The 22,249-nt window shown below is 46.1% G+C and overlaps 1 protein-coding gene across 10 annotated transcripts in view; it reads right to left on the reverse strand.

Moving 5' to 3' along the window:
- The window catches only part of MTMR3 (myotubularin related protein 3), a 230,354-nt gene that overhangs the window by 30,550 nt on the left and 177,555 nt on the right, over positions 1–22,249 (reverse strand). For all 10 annotated transcript variants that reach the window (XR_006275855.1, XM_043497966.1, XM_038372838.2 and 7 more), the window contains 3 exons: positions 21,359–21,472; positions 2,232–2,437; positions 1,873–2,004 (listed from right to left, as the gene is read on the reverse strand). Coding sequence is in view for 9 of the 10 variants with exons in the window: in XM_043497966.1 (XP_043353901.1) it covers positions 1,873–2,004; positions 2,232–2,437; positions 21,359–21,472 (452 nt within the window). In the remaining variant the exon portion in view is untranslated. The remainder of the gene's footprint in view (positions 1–1,872; positions 2,005–2,231; positions 2,438–21,358; positions 21,473–22,249) is intronic.

Here is a 22,249-nt window from a genome sequence, read left to right on the forward strand (position 1 = left end):
AGTCAGTGATCAGTATAGAAGATACCATCAGAGATGTTTAGTTTTGCAGTTCTCAAACTGTGGATTTGTGTCTCCAGAGGTAACATGCTTTTTAACAGCAAAAATGTTATAAAATAAATAAATAAATATCTAGAGGTGAGAAATAACAGACCTCAACTTTATTGTCCCTCTGCAAATTTGTGTACACAGAGTCAATCCCCTTATCTCTCCCTAAAAGTGCAAAGTTTCAAAAAGTTCAATGAATAGAAGATTGTTGGGGGGAGGAATAGATCTGGATAAGGAAAAGAAGTCTGGAGATAAATGTGAGAAGCGAGGGACATATGCTTGTTTTGTTAAAATATTATGTTTGCTGTTGAAGAAAAAAATCCAGAACACTTAACGTTGTTGTTTTAGTTAAATAAAACAATTTAAATGTCTGTCTGGTGATGTTCTCCTCCTAATACAGCATGGCAAGAAAATCCTCCATTATTAATGATTAACCTGTTGAATTGGAGATAGTTCACCTCCCAATTACTTCATAAATATCTCCTTCAATTACCTTTGGTAAATGAAATAACCAAACAATCATTCATTTTCTGATATAGCTGTAAAACTAATCTGAAAAGTTTTCAAAATAAATCACTGTTTAAAAATGTATAGTAACCTTCTAAAAATGAAATCTACATCTATTTCTGAGTTGTGAAGAATATGTATTAAGGTTATAACAACCAACAAGAATGCACTTTTATGTAGAAAACCATGATTAAATTGAGTCTTCCTGACTAGTGATTTAAATTATGATTTAAATAAATCAAATCCATGCAGCACAGGATGAACCATTTCCTGGGATGTGCCCTCCCTGCCCCCTGCCATGCCTTGCTAGCTCCAAAGGCAGTGCAGAGGACCCCTCTTGTTCAAGGACCTCTTTGGGATGGATTGCATCCTATGAGTGCATGGAGTGCACAATCTCTAGCCCTTGCAAAGAGCGGGGAAGAAGACACCTTTTCTCTACCACCTCTAATCACCATGCTAAAGCCAGGGATAATGTGGCCCCTTCTGAGCCATGAAGACATCCAACCTTTTGTAGTGATAATCAAGGTGGGCCATTTCCCGCAGTTGACAAGAACATCTGAGGAACAGTGGGGGGTGGGGATAAACATGGGGAAATAGTTTTACTTTGTGTAATGACCCATCCGCTCCCAGTCTCTATTCAAGCCTAAATTAATTGTATCCAGTTTGCAAATTAATTCCAATTCAGCAGTCTCTCCTTGGAGTCTGTTTTTGAAGTTTTTTTGTTGAAGCATTGCCACCTTTAGGTCCTCCCCACCCCCACGGTTCTCCTGCTGGTAATAGCTCACCTTAAGTGATCACTCTGGTTACAGTGTGTATGGTAACATCCATTGTTTCATGTTCTCTATGTATATAAATCTCCTCACTGTATTTTCCACCGAATGCATCCGATGAAGTGAGCTGTAGCTCATGAAAGCTTATGCTCAAGTATATTTGTTAGTTGCTAAGGTGCCACAAGTACTCCTTTTCTTTTTTTACATAGTTCAGTGTTAATTGTATATTGTTACTGATTTAGTCTTACACTTTGAAGCACAGCATCAACTGGCAACTAACTCTATCCCTTTGAAGTAAGTACAGGCTGACTACACTGGGTTTTCATGTTCCATGATAGCTATATTGATACAAACTTTCATGCAGATAAATTACACCAGTGTAAAGAGTTGTGACTTGCATCCATGTGACTCTAAAGGCTTGCAACAGTGTTGTAAATACACTACGTGTTGCAAAATCCCTCGCTGTAGACAAGCCCCATGTCCCTTTAAATGTGTATCTGTCCTTTTGACTACCATCATATAAACTGATCTGAGAGCAAACACGACTTACCTGGGCACTCACAGCCTCCACCTTTGGCCCTATTAGCCACAGCAGCTGCATAAGAACGTGCATCCAAAATTAAAAGCTTCTGTGGCTGGATGGCCAAACTTTCTGCTCCTGAAGCATTAGAAATTGAGGAATCTATGGAAAGAAAAAGGACAACCAAACAGTAATTAAACAAATACTTTTGACACTATCTGCAACAAACAGTCATGCAGGAACCACAATATGCATGCACTGTGTATAGAGGAATCCTACACACTCTGTAAACACACAGGCAACCCCACATATCTTATACTATACACAGGAGATCCCATTCACATACAAAGCTCTAGCCATTTCAGAAATGGAGGGGCTTGTGAGCTCACCAAATTCCACATCGGAGAGGTCCCCTCCATTGGAGAAGTCTCTGGAACAGTTTCCATTCATTAATTTCCTGCTTTTGGACCTAGAGTCTGAGGCACATGCTTTGGCCACTGACTGGACAAGGTGTTCGTCATCTGCATTTCTCCAGCCCCACCAGCTGACCTCGGGCTGTCCGCAACGGGAAATTACTGCCCCATTACACTGGTGCCTACACAGGAAAGAGAAAGAACAGCTAACTATAGCCATCACATTAGCGCCCTAAATAAAAGAATCAGTAGAAACTAAACCACATAGAACATTAGGAATTAACTAGCTTGCTGCAGGGTTTTAAATCATATCAGTGTTCTAGAGGCACATATACTCTACAGATTCATATATAATCCAAGGATGCTCCATAGGAACGTGTTTCACACTTGTAGGATATTTGAGTCAATTGCTGTAATACGAAAAGATTCAATATAACAGTCAACATCAGTCAATCTTGGTGCCCAGGGCTCTGGCTACACTGCAGTTAGACACCTGCAGCTGGCCTGTGACAGCTGATTCAGGCTCACAGGGCTCTGGCTACACGACTGTTTAACTGCACAATAGATGTGTGGGCTCAGGCTTCAGCCCAAGCACTGAGACCATCCCAAGCCCAAACTTCTAAACTGCAATTAAACAGCCCTGCAGCCCAAGTCCCATGAACCTGAGTCAGCTGGCGCAGGCCAGCTGCAGGTTTTTAATTGCACTGTAGACATACCCTCCTTGTTTCTGTCAGTGAAGAAAAATGCTTCTAAGTAATTATAGGAGAAACTAGATTGGAGACTATAAAAGCACAAGGGGAATTTTCCATCTTATATTCTTCCCTGCCCTGCCTCTCCCAGGACTACTCCCCTTTCTCAAGATTCCTTTATGACAGATCCTACTATTTCTCTGGCAGAAAGCAGGTGGATGGGGTTCCCTTTGTAGCCTCTCAACACTGATCACAACATGACAAGAGTGGTTTAAGAAGTAACACAGACATTTCCCGAATCTGGGGGCTTCTGGTACCAGGCTGGTGATGGTGCTGCAGAGACAAGATTTCCCTGTATGCAGTGTTGTGTTGCAACTAAACTTCTCACATGCTTCATGAGGACAGATCAGTCAAAAGGAAAAAAAGTGTCATGATGGAAAATTAAGAGTCTTAGTCCGTACACCTGTACTCATGTGATTAGTCCTTCCTCACTCAAGCAGTTCCATTGACCTAAGTGGATGGATGTGCATGAGTAAGGACTGCTTGCGTGAGTGAGGGTTTGCACGGTCCTGGAACTGGATGTGTGTATGCATAATCGTGCAGAGGACTAGAAAGTCAGGGAGAAAGGTGACACTATCAATATAGGATGTCATGTGATAGTGAGATCACGGAAGAAAGGAGTGATTGAAAGTGGCTGTTTATCAGGTGCTTACTGGGCAATGACAAACGCATAGTAAAATTAGTTTTGTTTATTTACAGTAAAATTTCTCCAAGTCTATATAATCTTTGTATATATGAACAACAGTTTACTTTAAAGTCTCAACTAATACTCAATTTTATTACAAATAAAATTAAGATTTTGATATAAAGGGAAGGCATCTGACCACCACAAATATGTTGTTTTGAAAACAAGGTTCCGGAGAACCACTTCCATTGCCTGTATGAACAGAAGTGTCAAAAGTGTTTGGTTTTTTTTAAATATAATGACATTTGCCTTTTTGTTACTTTCTAAGTGCTGGTGCATCCTACTGCTGCCAATCATAGAATCATAAAATATTAGGGTTGGAAGAGACCTCAGGAGGTCATCTAGTCCAATCCCCTGCTCAAAGCAGGACCAACACCCACTAAATCAAGCCAATGGAATACATATTCTCACTTCCATCCATCCAAAAGGTTTACATCTGGCTAGATATTCTCTACAAAACTCTCCTTGAATTTCATTAATAATACTTTGCATGCAAAGGATCTCTATGAATGTTAACAAAGGAGGTTTAAGTATCATTATTACCATTTTGCAGATGTAGAATTAGAGGCAGAAGTAGAACTTCAAGGAAAGGACACGTCTTCTGACCACCAGTTTAGTATTGTATTCACTGGATCACACTACTACTTATCTACATAAAGTTTATTTCTATTTCATTTCAGGCAAATTGCAGATACACATTCCTTAAATCAGATTCCCCTAAAGCAGCAGTTCTCAAAATTTTGTACTGGTATCCCCTTTCACTTAGCAAGCCTCTGAGTGTGACCCCCCTTAAATATATAAAAAAGTGTTTTTAATTTATAACACCATTATAAATGCTGGAGGCAAAGCGGGGTTTGGGGGTGGAGGGCACAGCTCGCAACCCCCCATGTAATAACTTCATGACCCCCTGAAGGGTCCCAACCCCCAATTTGAGAAACCCTGCCCTAAAGCAAGGCCACACATGCCAAGGAGCACTGTCAGAGCCAGAATCCACATTTGAAAAGCATACATGCATCAACTCTAGTTTCAGCTTCTTAGGGCACATTAAAGGAAGGTATTTTACCAGTTTTCTTGCCATAAACAAGCTTCACTTGAACCAAGAGGTTTTTAATCCCCTCTAACCAGCAAATTGCATGAAATGGTAGGCCTGTAAATGTCTTGATTCATTAGGCCAAATCTAAAGTAAACCTGCAGATCTATAATACCCTAAAGAAGCCCTACCTGAACTTCCAGGTCTGTAACCTCTAGACCATGATAGTCTCCTGGGCAGTGATGGGAGCGGGGAAGCAAAGCATCGGCCCCTTTCCCTCCCTCTTTGGGTATGTCTACACTATGAAATTAGGTTGAATTTATAGAAGTCAATTTTTTAGATTGATACAATCGATTGTGTGTGTCCCCACACTAATGCACTAAGCGCATTAAGTGGGTTGAGTGCGTCCACAGAACCGAGGCTAGCGTCAACTTTCGGAGCGTTGCACTGTGGTAGCTATCCCACAGTTCCCGCCGCCCATTGGAATTCTGGGTTAAGCTCCCAATGCCTCATGGGGCAAAAGCATTGTCGCGGGTGGTTTTGGGTACAAGTCAGTCTCCCCTCCATGAAAGCAACGGCAGACAATCGTTTCGCGTCTTTTCTCCGTGTGGGCTCCATACTGTTTTCAGCGGACGGTGCAGTAGAACTGCTAACCGTCATCGTCATCCACCGCTTCCGCTCCCACTCTGCTCTCCTGATGCTATGAATCCACCTCGCAGGTCCTCTATATGACCATCATCATCACCGCTTCCGGTGGCACTCTGCTCTTCTGCTCCCCTAGTAGTCTTGCAAGGTTGCTTCCACTGCAACTCTGCTCGGCTGCTCTTGTCTCACCATACCACAGAAAGTGTGCAGCCCACTCCTGGCAGCAGACAGTGCAGTAGGTCTGCAAAATTGGTCATCCAACCACCGCTTCCCCTGCAACTCTGCTCTCCTGCAAACGCCACACCACGGCAAGCATGGAGCCCGCTTCGATCATCGCGGCAGTTATGAGCATTGTAAAGACCTCGCGCATTATCATGCAGTATATACAGAACCAGAACCTGCAAAAGCAGGCAAGGAGGTGATGGCCATGTGGTCATGAAAGTGATGAGGACATGGACACAGACTTCTCTCAAAGCACAGGCCCCGGCAATTTGGCCATCCTGATGGCAATGGAGCAAGCTCATGCCATGGAAAGCCGATTCTGGGCCTGGGAAATAAGCACAGACTGGTGGGACTGCATAATGTTCCAGGTCTGGGACGATTAACAATGGCTGCGAAAGTTTTGCATGCGTAAGGGCACTTCCACGGAACTTTGTGACCTGCTTTCCCCTGCCCTGAAGTGCAAAAATACCAAGATGAGAGCAGCCCTCACAGTTCACAAGCGAGTAGCGATAGCCCTCTGGAAGCTTGCAATGCCAGACAGCTACCGGTCTGTCGGGAATCAATTTGGAGTGGGCAAATCTACTGTGGGGGCTGCTGTGATCCAAGTAACCAACGCAATCACTGAGCTGCTGCTATCAAGGGTAGTGACTCAGGGAAATGTGCAGGTCATAGTGGATGGCTTTGCTGCAATGAGATTCCCTAACTGTGGTGGGGCGACAGACGGAACCCATATCCCTATCTTGGGACCGGACCACCTTGGCAGCCAGTACATAAACCAAAAGAGGTACTTTTCAATGGTGCTGCAAGCACTGGTGGATCACAAGGGACGTTTCACCAACATCAACATGGGATGGCCGGGAAAGGTACATGATGCTTGCATCTTCAGGAATTCTAGTCTGTATGAACCAGCTGCACCAAGGGACTTACTTTCCAGACCAGAAAATAAGCATTGGGGATGTTGAAATGCCTGTTATTACCCTTGGGGACCCAGCCTACCCCTTAATGCCATGGCTCATGAAGCCATACACAGGCACACTGGACAGTAGTCAGAAGCCTTCAATTATAGGCTGAGCAAGTGCAGAAAGGTGGTAGAATGTGCATTTGGACATTTAAAAGCGTGCTGGCGCAGTTTACTGACTCGGTTAGACGTCAGAGAAACCAATATTCCCATTGTTATTACTGTTTGCTGTGTGCTCCACAAAATCTGTGAGAGTAAGGGGGAAACGTTTATGGTGGGGTGCGAAGTTGAGGCAAATCGCCAGGCCGCTGATTATGCGCAGCCAGACACGAGGGCAGTTAGAAGAGCACACCAGGGTGCGCTGCGCAACAGAGAAGCTTTGAAAACCAGTATCATGGCTGACCAGGCTACGGTGTGACAGTTCTGTTTGTTTCTCCTTGACGAAAACCCGCCCCCTTGGTTCACTCGACATTCCTGTAAGCAAACCGCCCTCCACTTCCCCCTTCGATAACCGCTTGCAGAGGCAATAAAAGAAAAGGAGTAATTGTGGCACCTTAGAGACTAACAAATTTATTTGAGCATAAGCTTTCGTGAGCTACAGCTCACTTCATCAGATGCATCCGATGAAGTGAACTGTAGCTCATGAAAGCTTATGCTCAAATAAATTTGTTAGTCTCTAAGGTGACACAAGTACTCCTTTTCTTTTTGCAAATACAGACTAACACGCCTGGTACTCTAAAAGAGGCAATAAAGTCACTGTTGTTTCAAATTCATGCATTCTTTATTAATTCATCACACAAATAGGGGGATAACTACCAAGGTAGTCCGGGAGGGGTGGGGGAGGAGTAAAGGACAAGGCCACACTGCTCTTCAAATTACTGAATGCCTGCCTTCTGTTGCTTGGGCAGTCCTCTGAGGTGGAGTGGTTGGGAGCCTGGAGCCCCACCCCGAGTTCTTGGGTGTCTGGGTGAGGAGGCTATGGAACTCGGGGAGGAGGGTGGTTGGTTACACAGAGGCTGCAGTGGCAGTCTGTGACTTTCCTGCACCTCAACCATACGCCGGAGCATATCAGTTTGATCCTCCAGTAGCCTCAGCATTGCATCCTGCCTCCTCTCATCATGCTGCCGCCACGTTCCACTTAATCCGGCCACCTCTCCTGTTGCTCTTGCCACCTGTCCTTGCATTCATTTTGTGCTTTCCTGGACTCTGACATTGTCTGCCTCCACGCATTCTGCTGGGCTCTTTCAATTTGGGTGGATTGCATGAGCTCAGAGAACATTTCATCGCGAGTGCATTTTTTTTTTTTGCCTTCTTATCTGCGCTAGCCTCTGGGACGGAGATGCTAGTGGCAGCGTTGAAACATTTGCAGCTGTGGGATGAAAAAAGGGAGAGTAAAATTGAAAAAGACACATTGGCCATTTAAAAGGAGGGGCTGATGTTTTCAGGTTAATGTGTAGCACAAACCCAACTAACCCCCCCCCGGGATGATCATTTCACCCCTCCCCCCACCACATGGTTAACAGTAGGGATGATTTCTTTTTAGCCACAGGCAAACAGCCCAGCAGGAACGGCCACCTCTGAATGTCCCCTTAATAAAATTCCCCTATTTCAACCAGGTGACCATGAATGATATCACTCTCCTGAGGATAACAGAGAGATAAAGAACGGTTATTGCTTGAATGCCAGCAAACACCGGGACCACACGCTTCCGTGCTTTCTTATGCAATGATTCCAGACTATGTCCTACTGGCCTGGCATGATAAAGTGTCCTAACATGGAGGATGCAATAAGGCTGCCCTCCCCAGAAACCTTTTGTAAAGGCTTTGGGAGTACTTCCAGGAGAGCTTCACTGAGATGTCCCTGGAGAATTCCGCTCCATCCCCAGACACGTTAACAGACTTTTCCAGTAGCTGTACTGGTCACGAATGCATCCCAAGTCTTCAGGGCAAATTAATCATTAAACACGTTTGCTTTTAAACATTGTATTATATATACAAAGGTACACTCACCAGAGTTGCCTTCTCCGCCTTCAAGGCCTGGGAGTCCGGTTGGGAGGGTATTGGCTCCAGGATGATCAACAGTTCCTGGCTGTCGGGGAGAATGGTTTCTCCGCTTGCCTGATGTGCACCATCTTCCTCGTCCCCCAAATCCTCATCCCTGTTGCGTGAGACTCCCTTGCAGGAGTCTACATACAGGTGTTGGGTAGTTGTAGAGGCACTCCCTAGAATTGCAAGCAGCTCATCATAGAAGCGGCATGTCTAGGGCTCTGACCCCAAGCAGGCGTTTGCCTCTTGGGTTTTTTGGTAGGCTTGCCTGAGCTCCTTAATTTTCACGTGGCACTGCTGCGGGTCCCTGTGATAGCCTCTGTCCCTCATACCCTTGGAGATTTTTGCAAATATTTTGGCATTTCGTCTTTTGAAATGGAGTTCTGATAGCACGGAGTCGTCTCCCCATACAGTGATCAGATCCCATACCTCCTATTTGGTCCAAGCTGGGGCTCTTTTGCGATTCTGGGACTCCATGGTCACCTCTGCTGATGAGATCTACACCGTCACCTGTGCTGATCAGCTTGCCACACTGGCCAAACAGGAAATGAAATTCAAAAGTTTGAGGGGCTTTTCCTGTCTACCTGGCCAGTGCATCCGAGTTGAGAGTGCTGATCAGAGCGGTCACAATGGAGCACTCTGGGATAGTTCCCGGAGGCCAATACCATCGAATTGCGTCCCCAATAACCCAAATTCGACCAGGCAATGTTGATTTCAGCGCTAATCCCCTTGTCAGGGAGGAGTACAGATATCGATTTTAAGAGCCCATTAAGTCGACAAAAATGGTTTCCTTGTGTGGATGGGTGCAGGGTTAAATCGATCTAATGCTGCTAAATACGACCTAAACTCGTAGTGTAGACCAGGGCTTTGTTGCTCCTGGATGCGCCGCCCTGCACTTCCTCTGGAGAAAGGTGGGGCACAACGGTGCAGGAGCAAGGTGAGTTCATGACCCACCTTGGGGGGATGGGGGTTGGGTGGCAGGCTCCAGTAGTGGGAATTCAGGAACTTGGCCGTGTGGCCCCAGGCTCAGACACTGGGGCAGCAGTACTGACCCCGCACCACCCTCCTTCCCAGCTCTGGCCAAATGGCCCTGGCCTCCAGCTGCGGGGCTTCAGCCTCTGGCCCCAGGTTCCAGTTGAGTGGCATTGGGTGCTGGCTCCCGGCTCCAGTCCCGAGCTCTGTCTGCGCAATGGCAGGCGCTGTCCACAGGCACCGACCCCCAGGCCAGCTGCACGGGAGCAAGCTCCAAGCATGGGGCTTTGGGCGCCAACCCCTGGCTCTGGCTGCAGGGCAGCAGGTACTGACCCCCGGCCATGGAGCTTCAGTCGGCCTCTGGCCCCCGGTTCCGGCTGTGTGGTGGCGAGCGCTGGGCCAGTCTCCAGCCACTCATGCCTAGCCCCTGGTGCTGATCCCCTGCCCCAGCTGCACAGCAGCAGGTGCCAACCCACGGCTCTGTTCCCAGGCTCTGGCCACATGGTGCCGACCTCTGGTCCTGGCCACGCAGCAGCGAGCACTGACTCCTGGATCCAGCCATGCACTCCTGGGCTCTGGCACACAGCTCTGGGCTCTGGCCGTGTGGCGGCAGGCACTAGCCCTGGGCACTGACCCACAGCTTCGTCTGCCTGCCAGCAGGCTTGATCCCTGGCTTCAGCCACGCAGTTCCCATCCCCAGCTCCTGGTTCTGGCCGTGGGCACTGAGCCCTGGCCCTGGCTGCATGGCAGCAAACACCAGGCCCTGGCTCTGGACACACAACAGTGGGGCTCCTCACCCACCCCCACTGCCCCTGGCCTCTGCTGCCTCCCAGAGCCATGTATCCATCCCTCTACCCCCACCCCACCCCCAGAACCCCACTGCCTTCCTGGCCCAGCATCCATTCCCCCCGATTGCCCTCGGACCCTACATCCATGCCACCCTTGCCTCTAGCCCCTGCTGCCTCCCTCTTTGGCCCCCCCATGCAGGGCTTAATGGGTCCTGGGGCTTACTAAGAAAAGTGATATTAACAAACATGCAAGTATCACTTTTCACAGCAGACTTACTAATGTCTGTAAACTGTTATACTAGCATGTTTGTTAATATCACTTATCACTTTTCATAGCCTCCTAGGTAGCTACTAAGTGTGCTGTGATATTAACAAATATACAAATATCATTTTTCACAGCAAGCCCCAGGATCCACTAAGCCCTGGATGGGAGGGCTGAGGCAGCATTACTTTTGTTACTGAGTTTTCCAAAATACCCTTCAAATATACATTACAATGATTTAGATGTGAATCTCTGCATATTTAATTGTTTTTTCTAAAATTAATTACCGGTAAGTATTTTAGGAAAAAATTATCAGTGCGGCCACCAGTGGCTGCACTCTGAGGCCACCAAAAAAATTGTTGTGAGAACCCCTGGCCTAGACCTCATCTCTCTTAGGGTATGTCCACTCTGCAATTAAAAACCTGCAGCTGGGCTGTGCCAGGCTCACAGGGCTTCGATTCCAGGTTGTTTAATTGCAGTGCAGACACTAGGCCTCAGGCTGGAGCTCAGGCTCTAGGACACTGTGAGGTGGGAGGGTCCCGGGGCTGCAATCAAACAGCCCCTTAGCCCGAGCCCTGTGAGCCTGAGTCAGCTGTCCTGCGCCAGCCATGGATGTCTAACTACAGTGTAGACATACCCTGAGACATGTTCAGGCAGATGAAATGAACTTGTTTAAAATGTGTTCCCGGGGCTATTAAATTTGTGGCAACTGATTGTTACAGGTAATAAACACTGTAGTGTCCCTGGTAGTCCAAACCAGTAGCTGACCCTGGCTGCTTCATGCTATATGTTTAAAGAAACTTGAACAACCTGTTTAGGCTTCACATTTGCCATACCCTAAGATTATAATATACTCTGGTAGGAGTGGAGGCACACTGCACTTTAAATATATATTTTGATAGCTCTTTCTGTAATTAATTCAAATAAAATTCATATATAGAAAGGAAAAAACAGCAATCATTACTAGAAGCAAAGGAGAGGCCATTGGAATGTAGCCAGATTTACAACAGGTACCACCCACATGCAGGGAGAAAACAAGTTTCCATTATAATCAGGAATCCTAGTTTTCTGGGATAAAAAGCCCCAAAATTCTCTGCTCTGTGGAGATGGGGTGCAGGAGCGGGTGGAGGGGGACATCCTGACATTAGCATCTCTCTGTCCCCACCCTGCACAGCAAGCAGAAGGCTCCTGGGAGCAGCTCCAAGGCAGAGGGCAGGAGCAGCACAGGGCAGTGGGGGGGAGGGACAGCTGAACTGCCCGGCAATTGTTAGCCTGCTGGGTAGCTGCTGCAAGGGAACTTAGGGGAGCTGATGGGGGGCTGCCGACACACCTTGGTTCGAAACCCCCACCAACTCGCTCCAACAGGCTGCTCTTTCTGTAAGCAGTGGACAAAGCAGGTGGCTGCTAAACAATGGGAGCATTGTGCAACTTTAGACGAGCATGTTCTCTAATAGATCAGCAACCTAACCATGAAACAAATTAACTGGATGACGTTAAGTGAAGAGTTACTATATTTACAATTTTAAAGTAAGTTTGAAGCCTACCAGTGACATCAGAGTTCCAGTATGAATCTGGAGAAAAGCCTGTTGAGAGTCTTTGGGTTAAGTTTAGAGGCAAGAGCAACAAGGGTGATGTCGTGGTGTGCGTCTGCTATAGAGTACCAAACTAGGAGGAAGAGGTAGATGAGACTTTCTTCGGACAACTAACAGAAGTTTCCAGATCACAGACCCTGGTTCTCATGGGGGACTTCAATCACCCCGACATCTGCTGAGAGAGCAATACAGCAGTGCACAAAAAATCGAGGAAGTTTTTGGAGAGTGTTGGGGACAACTTCCTGGTGAAAGTGCTGGAGGAATCAACTAGGATCCATGCTCCTCTTGATCTGCTGCTCACAAACAGGGAAGTAGTAGTAGGGGAAGTAGAAGTGGGTGGCAACCTGGACAGAAGTGACCATGAGATGGTCAAATTCAGGATGCTGACAAAAAGAAGAAAGGAGAGCAGCAGAATAGGGACCCTGGACTTCAGAAAAGCAGACTTGGACTCCTTCAGGGAACTGATGGGCAGGATCCCCTGGGCGGCTAATATGAGGGCGAAAGGAGTCCAGGAGAGCTGGCTGTATTTTAAAGAAGCCTTGTTGAGGGTGCAGGAACAAATCATCCCAATGTGTAGAAAGAATAGCAAATATGGCAGGCGACCAGCTTGGCTTAACAGAGAAATCTTCGGTGAGCTTAAACACAAAAAGGAAGCTTACAAGAAGTGGAAACTTGGACAGATGACTAGGGAAGAGTATAAAAATATTGCTCGAGCATGCAGGGGTGTAATCAGGAAGTACAACTGGAGTTGCAGTTAGCAAAAGATGTTAAGGGTAACAAGAAGGATTTCTTCAGGTATGTTAGCAACAAGAAGGTAGTCAGGGAAAGTATGGGACTCTTACTGAATGAGGGAGGCAGCCTAGTGACAGATGATTTGGAATGCTTTATTTGCTGCAGTCTTTACAGACAAGGTCAGCTCACAGACTTCTGCACTGGGCAGCACAGTATGGGGAGGAGGTGAGTGAAAGAACAAGTTATGGACTATTTAGAAAAGCGGGACATAAACAAGTCCATGGGGCCAGATGCAATGCATCCGAGGGTGCTGATGTGATTGGAGAGCGATTGACCATTATCTTTGAAAACTCATGGCAATCAGGTGAGGTCCCGGACAACTGGAAAAAGGCAAATATAGTGCCCATCTTTAAAAATAGGAAGAAGGAGAATCTGGCGAACTACAGACCCGTCAGCTTCACCTCTGTTCCTGAAAAAATCATGGAGCAAGTCTTCAAGGAATCCATTTTGAAGCACTTAGAGGAGAGGAAGGTGATCAGGAACAGTTAGCATGGATTTACCAAGGGCAAGTCATGCCTGACTAACCTGATTGTCCTCTATGATGAGATAACTGGCTCTGTGGATATGGGGAAAACGGTGGATGTGATATACCTTGACTTTAGCAAAGCTTTTCATACCGTCTTCCAGAGTATTCTTGCCAAGAAGTTAAAGTAGTACAGATTGGATGAATGGACTATAAGGTGGATAGAAAGTTGGCTAGATTGTCGGGCTCAGAGGGTAGCGATCAACAGCTCTATATCTAGTTAGCAGCAGGTATCAAGCAGAGTGCTCCAGGGGTTTGTTCTAGGGATGGTTTTGTTCAACATCTTCTTTAATGATCTGGATGATGGGATGGATTGCACCCTCCTCAAGTTCGTGGATGACACTAAGCTGGGGGGAGAGAGAGATACGTTGGAAGGTAGGGATAGGGTACAGAGTGACTTATACAAATAGGAGGATTACGGCAAAAGAAATCTGATGAGGTTCAACAAGGACAAGTGCAGAGTCCTGCACTTAGGACGGAAGAATCCCATGCACTACTACAGGCTGGGGACCGACTGGCTAAGCGGCAGTTCTGCAGAAAAGTACCTGGGGATTACAGTGGACAAGAAGCTGGATATAAGTCAACAGTGTGCCCTTGTTGCAAGAAGGCTAATGGCATTTTGGGCTGCATAAGTAGGAGTATTGCCAACAGATCGAGGGACATGATCATTCTCCTCTATTCGACATTGGTGAGGCCTCACCTGCAGTACTAGGTCCAGTTTTGGGCCCCACACTACAAGAAGGATGTGGAAAGAGTCCAGCAGAGGGCAACAAAAATGATTAGGGGGCTGGAGCACATAACTCATGAGGAGAGGCTGAGGGAACTGGGATTGTTTAGTCTTCAGAAGAGAAGAATGAGGGGGGATTTGATAGCTGCTATCAACTATGATCAATGCCCCTTCTTATACAGCCCCAAATGCCGTTAGCCTGTCCCTACCCTCCAGTGTATCTACCACTCCTCCCAGTTTAATGTCATCTGCAAACTTGCTGAGGGTGCAGTCCACGCCATCCTCCAGACCATTAATGAAGATACTGAACAAAACAGTCCCCAGGACCGATCCTTGGGGCACTCCACTTGATACCGGCTGCCAAGTAGACATTGAGCCATTGATCACTACCTGTTGAGACCGACGATCTAGCCAGCTTTCTATCCACCTTATAGTCCATTCATCCAGCCCATACTTCTTTAACTTGTTGGCAAGAATACTGTGGGAGATTGTATCAAAAGCTTTGCTGAAGTCAAGGAACAACATATCCACTGCTTTCCTCTCATCCATAGAGCCAGTTATCTTGCCATAGAAGGCAATTAGATTAGTCAGGCATGACTTGCCCTTGGTAAATCCATGCTGTCTGTTCCTGATCATTTTCCTTTCCTCTAAGTGCTTCAGAATTGATTCCTTGAGGACATGCTCCATGATTTTTCCAGAGATGGAGGTGAGGCTGACTGGCCTGTAGTTCCCTGGATCCGCCTTCTTCCCTTTTTTAAAGATGGGCGCTACATTAGCCTTTTTCCAGTCTTCCTGGACCTCCCCCAATTGCCATGAGTTTTCAAAGATTACGGCCAATGGCTCTGCAATCACATCCGCCAATTCCTTGAGCACTCTCGGATGCAGTGCATCTGGTCCCATGGACTTGTGCTCGTCCAGCTTTTCTAAATAGTCCCGAACCACTTCTTTCTCTACAGAGAGCTGGTCACCTCCTCCCCATGCTGTGCTGCCCAGTGCAGTAGTCTGGGAGCTAACCTTGTTCGTGAAGACAGAGGCAAAAAAAGCATTGAGTACATTAGCTTTTTCCACATCCTCTGTCACTAGGTTGCCTCCCTCATTCAGCAAGGGGCCCACACTTTCTTTGACTTTCTTCTTGTTACTAACATACCTGAAGAAACCCTTCTTGTTACTCTTAACATCTCTTGCTAACTGCAACTCCAAGTGTGATTTGGCCTTCCTGATTTCACTCCTGCACGCCTGAGCAATGTTTTTATACTCCTCCCTGGTCATTTGTCCAAGCTTCCACTTCTTGTAAGCTGCTTTTTTGTGTTTAAGATCAGCAAAGATTTCACTGTTAAGCCAAGCTGGTCGCCTGCCATATATTTACTATTCTTTCTACACATCGGGATGGATTGGATTCTTTAAAATACAGCCAGCTCTCCTGGACTCCTTTCTCCATCATAAAAAGAAAAGGAGTACTTGTGGCACCTTAGAGACTAACAAATTTATTAGAGCATAAGCTTTCGTGAGCTACAGCTCACTTCATCGGAAATGCATCCGATGAAGTGAGCTGTAGCTCACGAAAGCTTTTGTTCTAATAAATTTGTTAGTCTCTAAGGTGCCACAAGTACTCCTTTTCTTTTTGCGAATACAGACTAACACGGCTGCTACTCTGAACCCTTTCCCCATCATGTTATTCTCCCAGGAGATCCTGCCCATCAGTTCCCTGAGGGAGTCAAAGTCTGCTTTTCTGAAGTCCAGGGTCCATATTCTGCTGCTCTCCTTTCTTGCTTGTGTCAGATCCTGAACTCGACCATCTCATGGTCACTGCCTCCCAGGTTCCCATCCACTTTTGCTTCCCCTATTCATTCTTCACGGTTTGTGAGAAGCAGATCAAGAAGAGCTCTGCCCCTAGTTGGTTCCTCCAGCACTTGCACCAGGAAATTGTCCCCTACACTTTCCAAAAACTTCCTGGATTGTCTGTGCCCCGCTGTATTGCTCTCCCAGCAGATATCAGGGTGATTGAAGACTCCCATGAGAACCAGGGCCTGCGATCCAGTAACTTCCGTTAGTTGCTGGAAGAAAGCCTCGTCCATCTCATCCCCCTGGTCCGGCGGTCTATAGTAGACTCCCACCACAACATCACCCTTGTTGCTCACACTTCTAAACTTAATCCAGAGACTCTCAGGTTTTTCTGCAGTTTCATACCGAAGCTCTGAGCAGTCATACTGCTCTCTTACATACAGCTCCCACACCTTTTCTGCCCTGTCTGTCCTTCCTGAACAGTTTATATCCATCTATGACGGTACTCCAGTTATGTGAGTTAACCCACCAAGTCTCCGTTATTCCAGTCACATCATAATTCCTTGACTGTGCCAGGACTTCTAGTTCTCCCTGCTTGTTTCCCAGGCTTCTTGCATTTGGGTATAGGCACTTGAGATAACTCGCTGATCGTCCCTCTTTCTCAGTATGAGGCAGGAGCCCTCCCCTCTCGTGCTCTCCTGCTCGTGCTTCCTCCCGGTATCCCACATCTCCGCTTACCTCAGGGCTTTGGTCTCCTTCCCCCGGTGAACCTAGTTTAATGGAGCTATGCCAGATCACACCAACAGAGGATCTGCCCCTGTATATTCTGAATAGTCTGAATGGTATTTCCCTTGGACTGCTCTGTACATGAGGCGATTTCATTCCCAGGCTAGAATCTGGGGAAGACTAGAGCCAGTACTTTGTGGTATACAGCACCATCACTCCTCTGGTGGCACTATCAGTTTCTGCAGAATTTAAGTTGTCATTTAAAAAAAAAAAGCCTCTATCTGAGGTGCATACTGCCAAGAAGAGGTGTTGCTGCCAATGCTCAATGTTCTCTTAATATTTCTTTGGAATTAAAAAGATACAAGTTGTTCTTCACACCTCAGTGTGAACATGAGATAAATGTACCTTATCTTGTATGAAAATTCAGAATTACTAAAAGAAATTCTACAAGACAGACTGAACTTCCTGACTGGTCAGTTAGTTATTAGGCAATCACTATTGAGATTCTATTTTAGTAACAGAATTGAACAGCTAGTAGCTGAAAGTTTTATGAAAGCAGCAATTTCCTTAACAACTTCTTCAACTACCCCTATATCTGCAACAGTATTAGGGCAAGGTCTCTGATTTTTATCCAGGGAAATCTTATTGTATCTAGAGAATGTCTGATACCTAAACCAGCAGTAGGCAATAGAGAAGTTTTGTATGGCGATAAGAAAATCTCCTTTGTGATCCATACAGCACCATAACTGCCCAGAGTGATAGAACAGTCATAATCAAAAGAATACCAGTACTCATTTCTTTAAATATAAATCAAAGTAAGCCTCAGCAATAAGTCAGGCTGCCAATCCAGCCATCAATGCTGCAGCAAGCAGAACAGAGGGTGTCATGGAAAAACTCTCCTGTTTCTCCAGATCACTTCCCTTTCGTCTACTACATAATTTCTGTGGTAATAGTAAACAACAAACAAACAGGTACCTAGTATATTTCAGGCTGTTCCATGCCTGAAATCTGCAGGCATGTCGCAAGTTGTGACAGGTAATGATATCAGTTCTGTCTCAGCCAAGTGGGAGCAATCAATATGATGTGTGTTCCTTCTCTTTTTATTTTTAATAAGACCTTTGCCAGTAAGGGGAATGGAAAAAGTCATAGAGAATGTCCCTGCCCTGGGGAGAAGGAAAGCATCACCCAGGGAGCATTGCCCCATCTGTCCTCTGGAGAAGTAGTATGGACATTTTTTGTTCAGGTAAGTGGCAAACAGTTCTGTGGTTGGTGTCCCGCATTGCCTGAATAGGTCATGTAATACTGGTGTGTTTATCTCCCACTCATAGTAGTGTAGGAATTTACAACTGAGACTGTCCGCTATTGAGTTTTGAGTGTCTGGAAGATAAGCTGCTGATAGTATGACGTCCTGGGAGATGCACCGGTTCCACAGTTTCATTGCTTCTGCACAGATGGAGAGTGATCTAGCTCCCCCTTGTCAATTTATATAGTACATACATGCTGTGTTGTCTGTTAGTACTCTCGTGTCTAATCCCTTGATCAGTGGGAGGAAATGGGTGCAGGCCTCCTGAGTTCGAGGGAGTTGATGTGGAGGGCTATCTCCGTGGATGACAACCTGCCTTGTGTTGCGAAGTCATTTAGATGCGCACCTGATCCTACGAGGGATGTGTTGGTGGTAAGAAGCACAGACGGAGAGATTTTCAAAAAGGGAATTCCTTTCCAGACATTTGTTGGGTCTTTCCACCACTCCAAGGAGTTATTGACCCTGGTGGGTAGTGACAGGGAGTTTATCTAGGGGTTTGTCTAGCCTGTCACTGTTTGGCCAGTAGTTGAGCTGAACCACAAGTGAAGACATCGCATGTGTAGTCTGGCATGCGGTACTACTGCAGTGCCCATGGCCATATGCCTCAAAAGTTTGAGGCGGTGTTTGACTGACATTTGTGGGCTGTTTTAAACAATCTCTATGAGTATCACCAAAGAGAGGAATCTGTGCTGAGGTAGGAGGGCTCTGGCCTGTAATGATTCACGGTCAGTGCCTATGAACTCCAGGAGTGAGGGTTGATTTCTGGGAATTGATCGGTAGGCCCAATTCCATTACTAAGTCTACTGTGGATCTGGTGAATTGGCAAGCCTCTGAGGAGACAATCATCCAGGTAGGGGTAAATCATGATCCCCTGGGAGTGTAAGTGCATTGCCACTACTAAGAGAACCTTGGAGAATACTCTTGGAACTGACGACAGCCCGAAGGGGAGTACTATGTACTGGTAGTGGTCATGTTCTAGGGTAAGTCTGAGGAATAGTCTGTGAGACGGCGGGATTGAGATATGAAAGTAAGTATCCTGAAGGTTGAGGGCCAAAAACCAGTCTCCCTGTTTCAGTGCTGGAATAATCGTAACTAGAGTGAACATCTTGAATTTTTGTGCTTTGACATATTTGTTGAGTGCTCTGAGGTCTAGTATGGATCTCCAACCTCCCTTCCTCTTGGGTATTAGGAAATAGCAAGAATAAAAACCTTTGCTTCATAGAGGTACTGATTCTATCATGCTATCTATTTCTTGTACTAAACTCTTGTGAGCGGGTCACTGTAGAGGGAGAGGGAAGAGTGTTGTCAAGGGAGTAAGGAGGTAAAATGGATGAGAACTCAGTGCAAACAATTTCCAAGACCCAGTGGGGCTGTCTGAAGGTCTGCTCAAGGAGCATGGCAGGTCTGCGGGGAAGACTCCCATGCCAGAAGATGACTTGGTGCTGAGGTCCCGGTCCCGAGAAGAGGAGACTCCAGTACGCCGGATACGTGGGAGGTCTCTCAAGAGCCAGAATTCCAGCAGCACCAACTGACTCAGTGCTACTGGCAATACTGAGGGGGTTGATGATCTTGCCCACACCAATTGCTCCGGTGCTGGATGGGGCATAGATGACAGTATTGATGGAACCACGTGTATGGCAGTGTCTTCTTAGTGGACTGCTGGCACCTGTCTTTGTCCTTGAGTGCCGTTGACTCTGTGTCTGTACCCATCAGGTCCTTAGGCATATTAACGACATCTGCCACTCCAGATTTTTGTGAGCCATGATACCAGGCTGGGACTGTCTTGGTGCTGATGGTACCGAACGTGCTTGAGATTGTTTAAGGCTGACTTGGGGCTCACTCTGGGGACTTCCTACTATCTTTTTCAATGACTTATGAAAGGAGTCAGTGACTGATTTCTTCAACCCACAGTCCTTGGATGTTGAGGGCTGTGGGGAAGAGTCACGTCTGCCAGGTGACTCTTGGCATGGGTCCTGGAAGGATTGGAGGGCTGCCTCCATGAAGATGATCTTCTGTCTCAACTCCCTGTCCTTGCAAGACCTGGGCATAAGTTACTGGCAGAGACCATACTTTTGTGGAATGTGGCCTTCCCGATGGCAGCATATGCACCGGGAGTGCTTGCCTGCTACAGGGATAACCTCTTTGCAGGAGAGACACTTCTTGAAGCCCGGTGAACCAGGCATACCCCACTGGAGGAAGGATCCCTGATGAAAAAGGGGGAAACAATAAAGTCTTTTTTTTTTGTTTGCGAAGAAAGTAAAATGAGAAAAACTACAACTAAGACTGGGGAGATTAACTAGCTATAGAAATGTAAAAGAAGGTAATGGTCGGAAGTGGACTGCTCCATCTCTAGCCGGGGCAGTTGAGAAGGAAGTAAGGGGGGTTAGCCTCGTGCACCAGGAGAGATAGCGCATGCATGGGCATAATGGACACTGCTACTGAAGTTCTCTGATCCACAATGCAGGGACACAAGCACACCTACAGTGGAGCACCCATAGGGACACTAGTCGAACAGGAAGGGTTATATACACAGGAGTGTATAACATGGAGGTAATTGTAGAAATGTAAAGACCCCACACACAGGAAGCATTACAGAGATTTAGGGGACTGTAACATATCTAATCAAATTAATCTCTAATTTGCCACAATCAACTGGTCAAGTTAGATGCTGCATAAGGACTCTACTGAAAGCTCCTGGGAAGACTGGCAAGGAAAAAACTTACAGTATTTACAAAGTTATCACAGATATTCCAGAGACAAATAGCAGAAAGTGTCAGTCAACACAAGCACTTAATCTCTTTCCAGAGCCCTTGTGTTTCGCCAGTATAGTATGAGAGTGTAAAAACCAAAACGGGGGGGGACAGGGGGGGATCAAAAACTGACAAGGTGAGTTACACGCTGAAGTCTGATGTAAGAGTTCTGCAACAACAAAAGTTGAGGTGAGGGTATTAGTAATTCATAGCTGGAAGAGTTACAGAGTAACAAGGAATCAGAATACAGCAAAGCTTCTCATCCATGCAAACACAACAACATTACAACCCTTCTGATTATGCATACTCAGAAACTAGGGGCACCATACACTGCTGTAACTCTGGTATTTCCTACTATTTACAGAATCTACTGAATGTTCATTACTTTCATTGTAGTTACTTGCACTCGTTTTGAGCCCTGATACATTAGCACCCTGAGCATGTTTCATTACTAGCTGAGATTCTCAGTTCCAAGTAAGCTAAGGTTTTATTTGCTGAAAAGCGCCAGTCCTCAGTTTGGTGACAGTGAATGCTCCTGGTCTGGAGTCTCACCTGTAAACCACAGCCGGGATACGTTTCCAGGACCGAAAACTTGCCACACTCTCCAGCTCCTTGTCCGTGATCCAAGCGGGAACTATGAGCTCCTGTGGGTAGCTACCACAGAGCCTGAGTGGAAAGAGGAAGTAAAGGGTTAAATGCAGCAGACAAATAGCAGATACATAACCTACTGACAATTCAAAATAAAAGGCAGTACAAGCAAACAAAGAGCCGTTCATTTCGCAAGCCATACTATTTGTGAGCTCTTGATCAATTATATATGCTGCTACACTCCTCTTCATCAGACATTAAAGAATACAGTGGACCAGAACCTTAGCTGGTGAAGTCAGCATAGCTCCACTTATATCAATGGAGCAGTGCTGCTTTCACCATTTGAGGATCTGACCCAGCGTTTCCTTAGGAAAATTATAACCCAATGGTATTTAACTGCAGCTACCAGGAACACATCAAAACAGAAGAAAAATTCCCCATCTTTCAATACCAAAGAATTAGTAATTTCACTCTCTTCTATAAGCTCATATCACAAAGCCACTAGGAATGGAGTCATTATGGCCTGGCAGAGTCAGTCACCAGAGGATATACGTTTAAAACTGAACCAACACATCAACCTATCAATCCCTTTCGGAAGGTAGGAACTGGATTGTGCTGATTTGTGGTGATTTGGCAAAATGGCACTTTTCCCTGTGGGCTGCCATCTTGTGCTCCAGAATTTAGTGAAAAGAGTGGTATGTGCTATAGTTACATAAAGTGTCTGTAAGATTAGCTTGGAGAGGTGCGAACAGTTCCCATTCATTACTATAGGGTATTAATTCTTAGACCAAATGATGTTTATATAAATGCTAACTTTGGTAACTACTTAACCACTAACCCAAACTTGCAAGCAAA

Source organism: Dermochelys coriacea, chromosome 15, assembly GCF_009764565.3.
Source record: "Dermochelys coriacea isolate rDerCor1 chromosome 15, rDerCor1.pri.v4, whole genome shotgun sequence".
Lineage (NCBI taxonomy): Eukaryota > Metazoa > Chordata > Testudines > Dermochelyidae > Dermochelys > Dermochelys coriacea.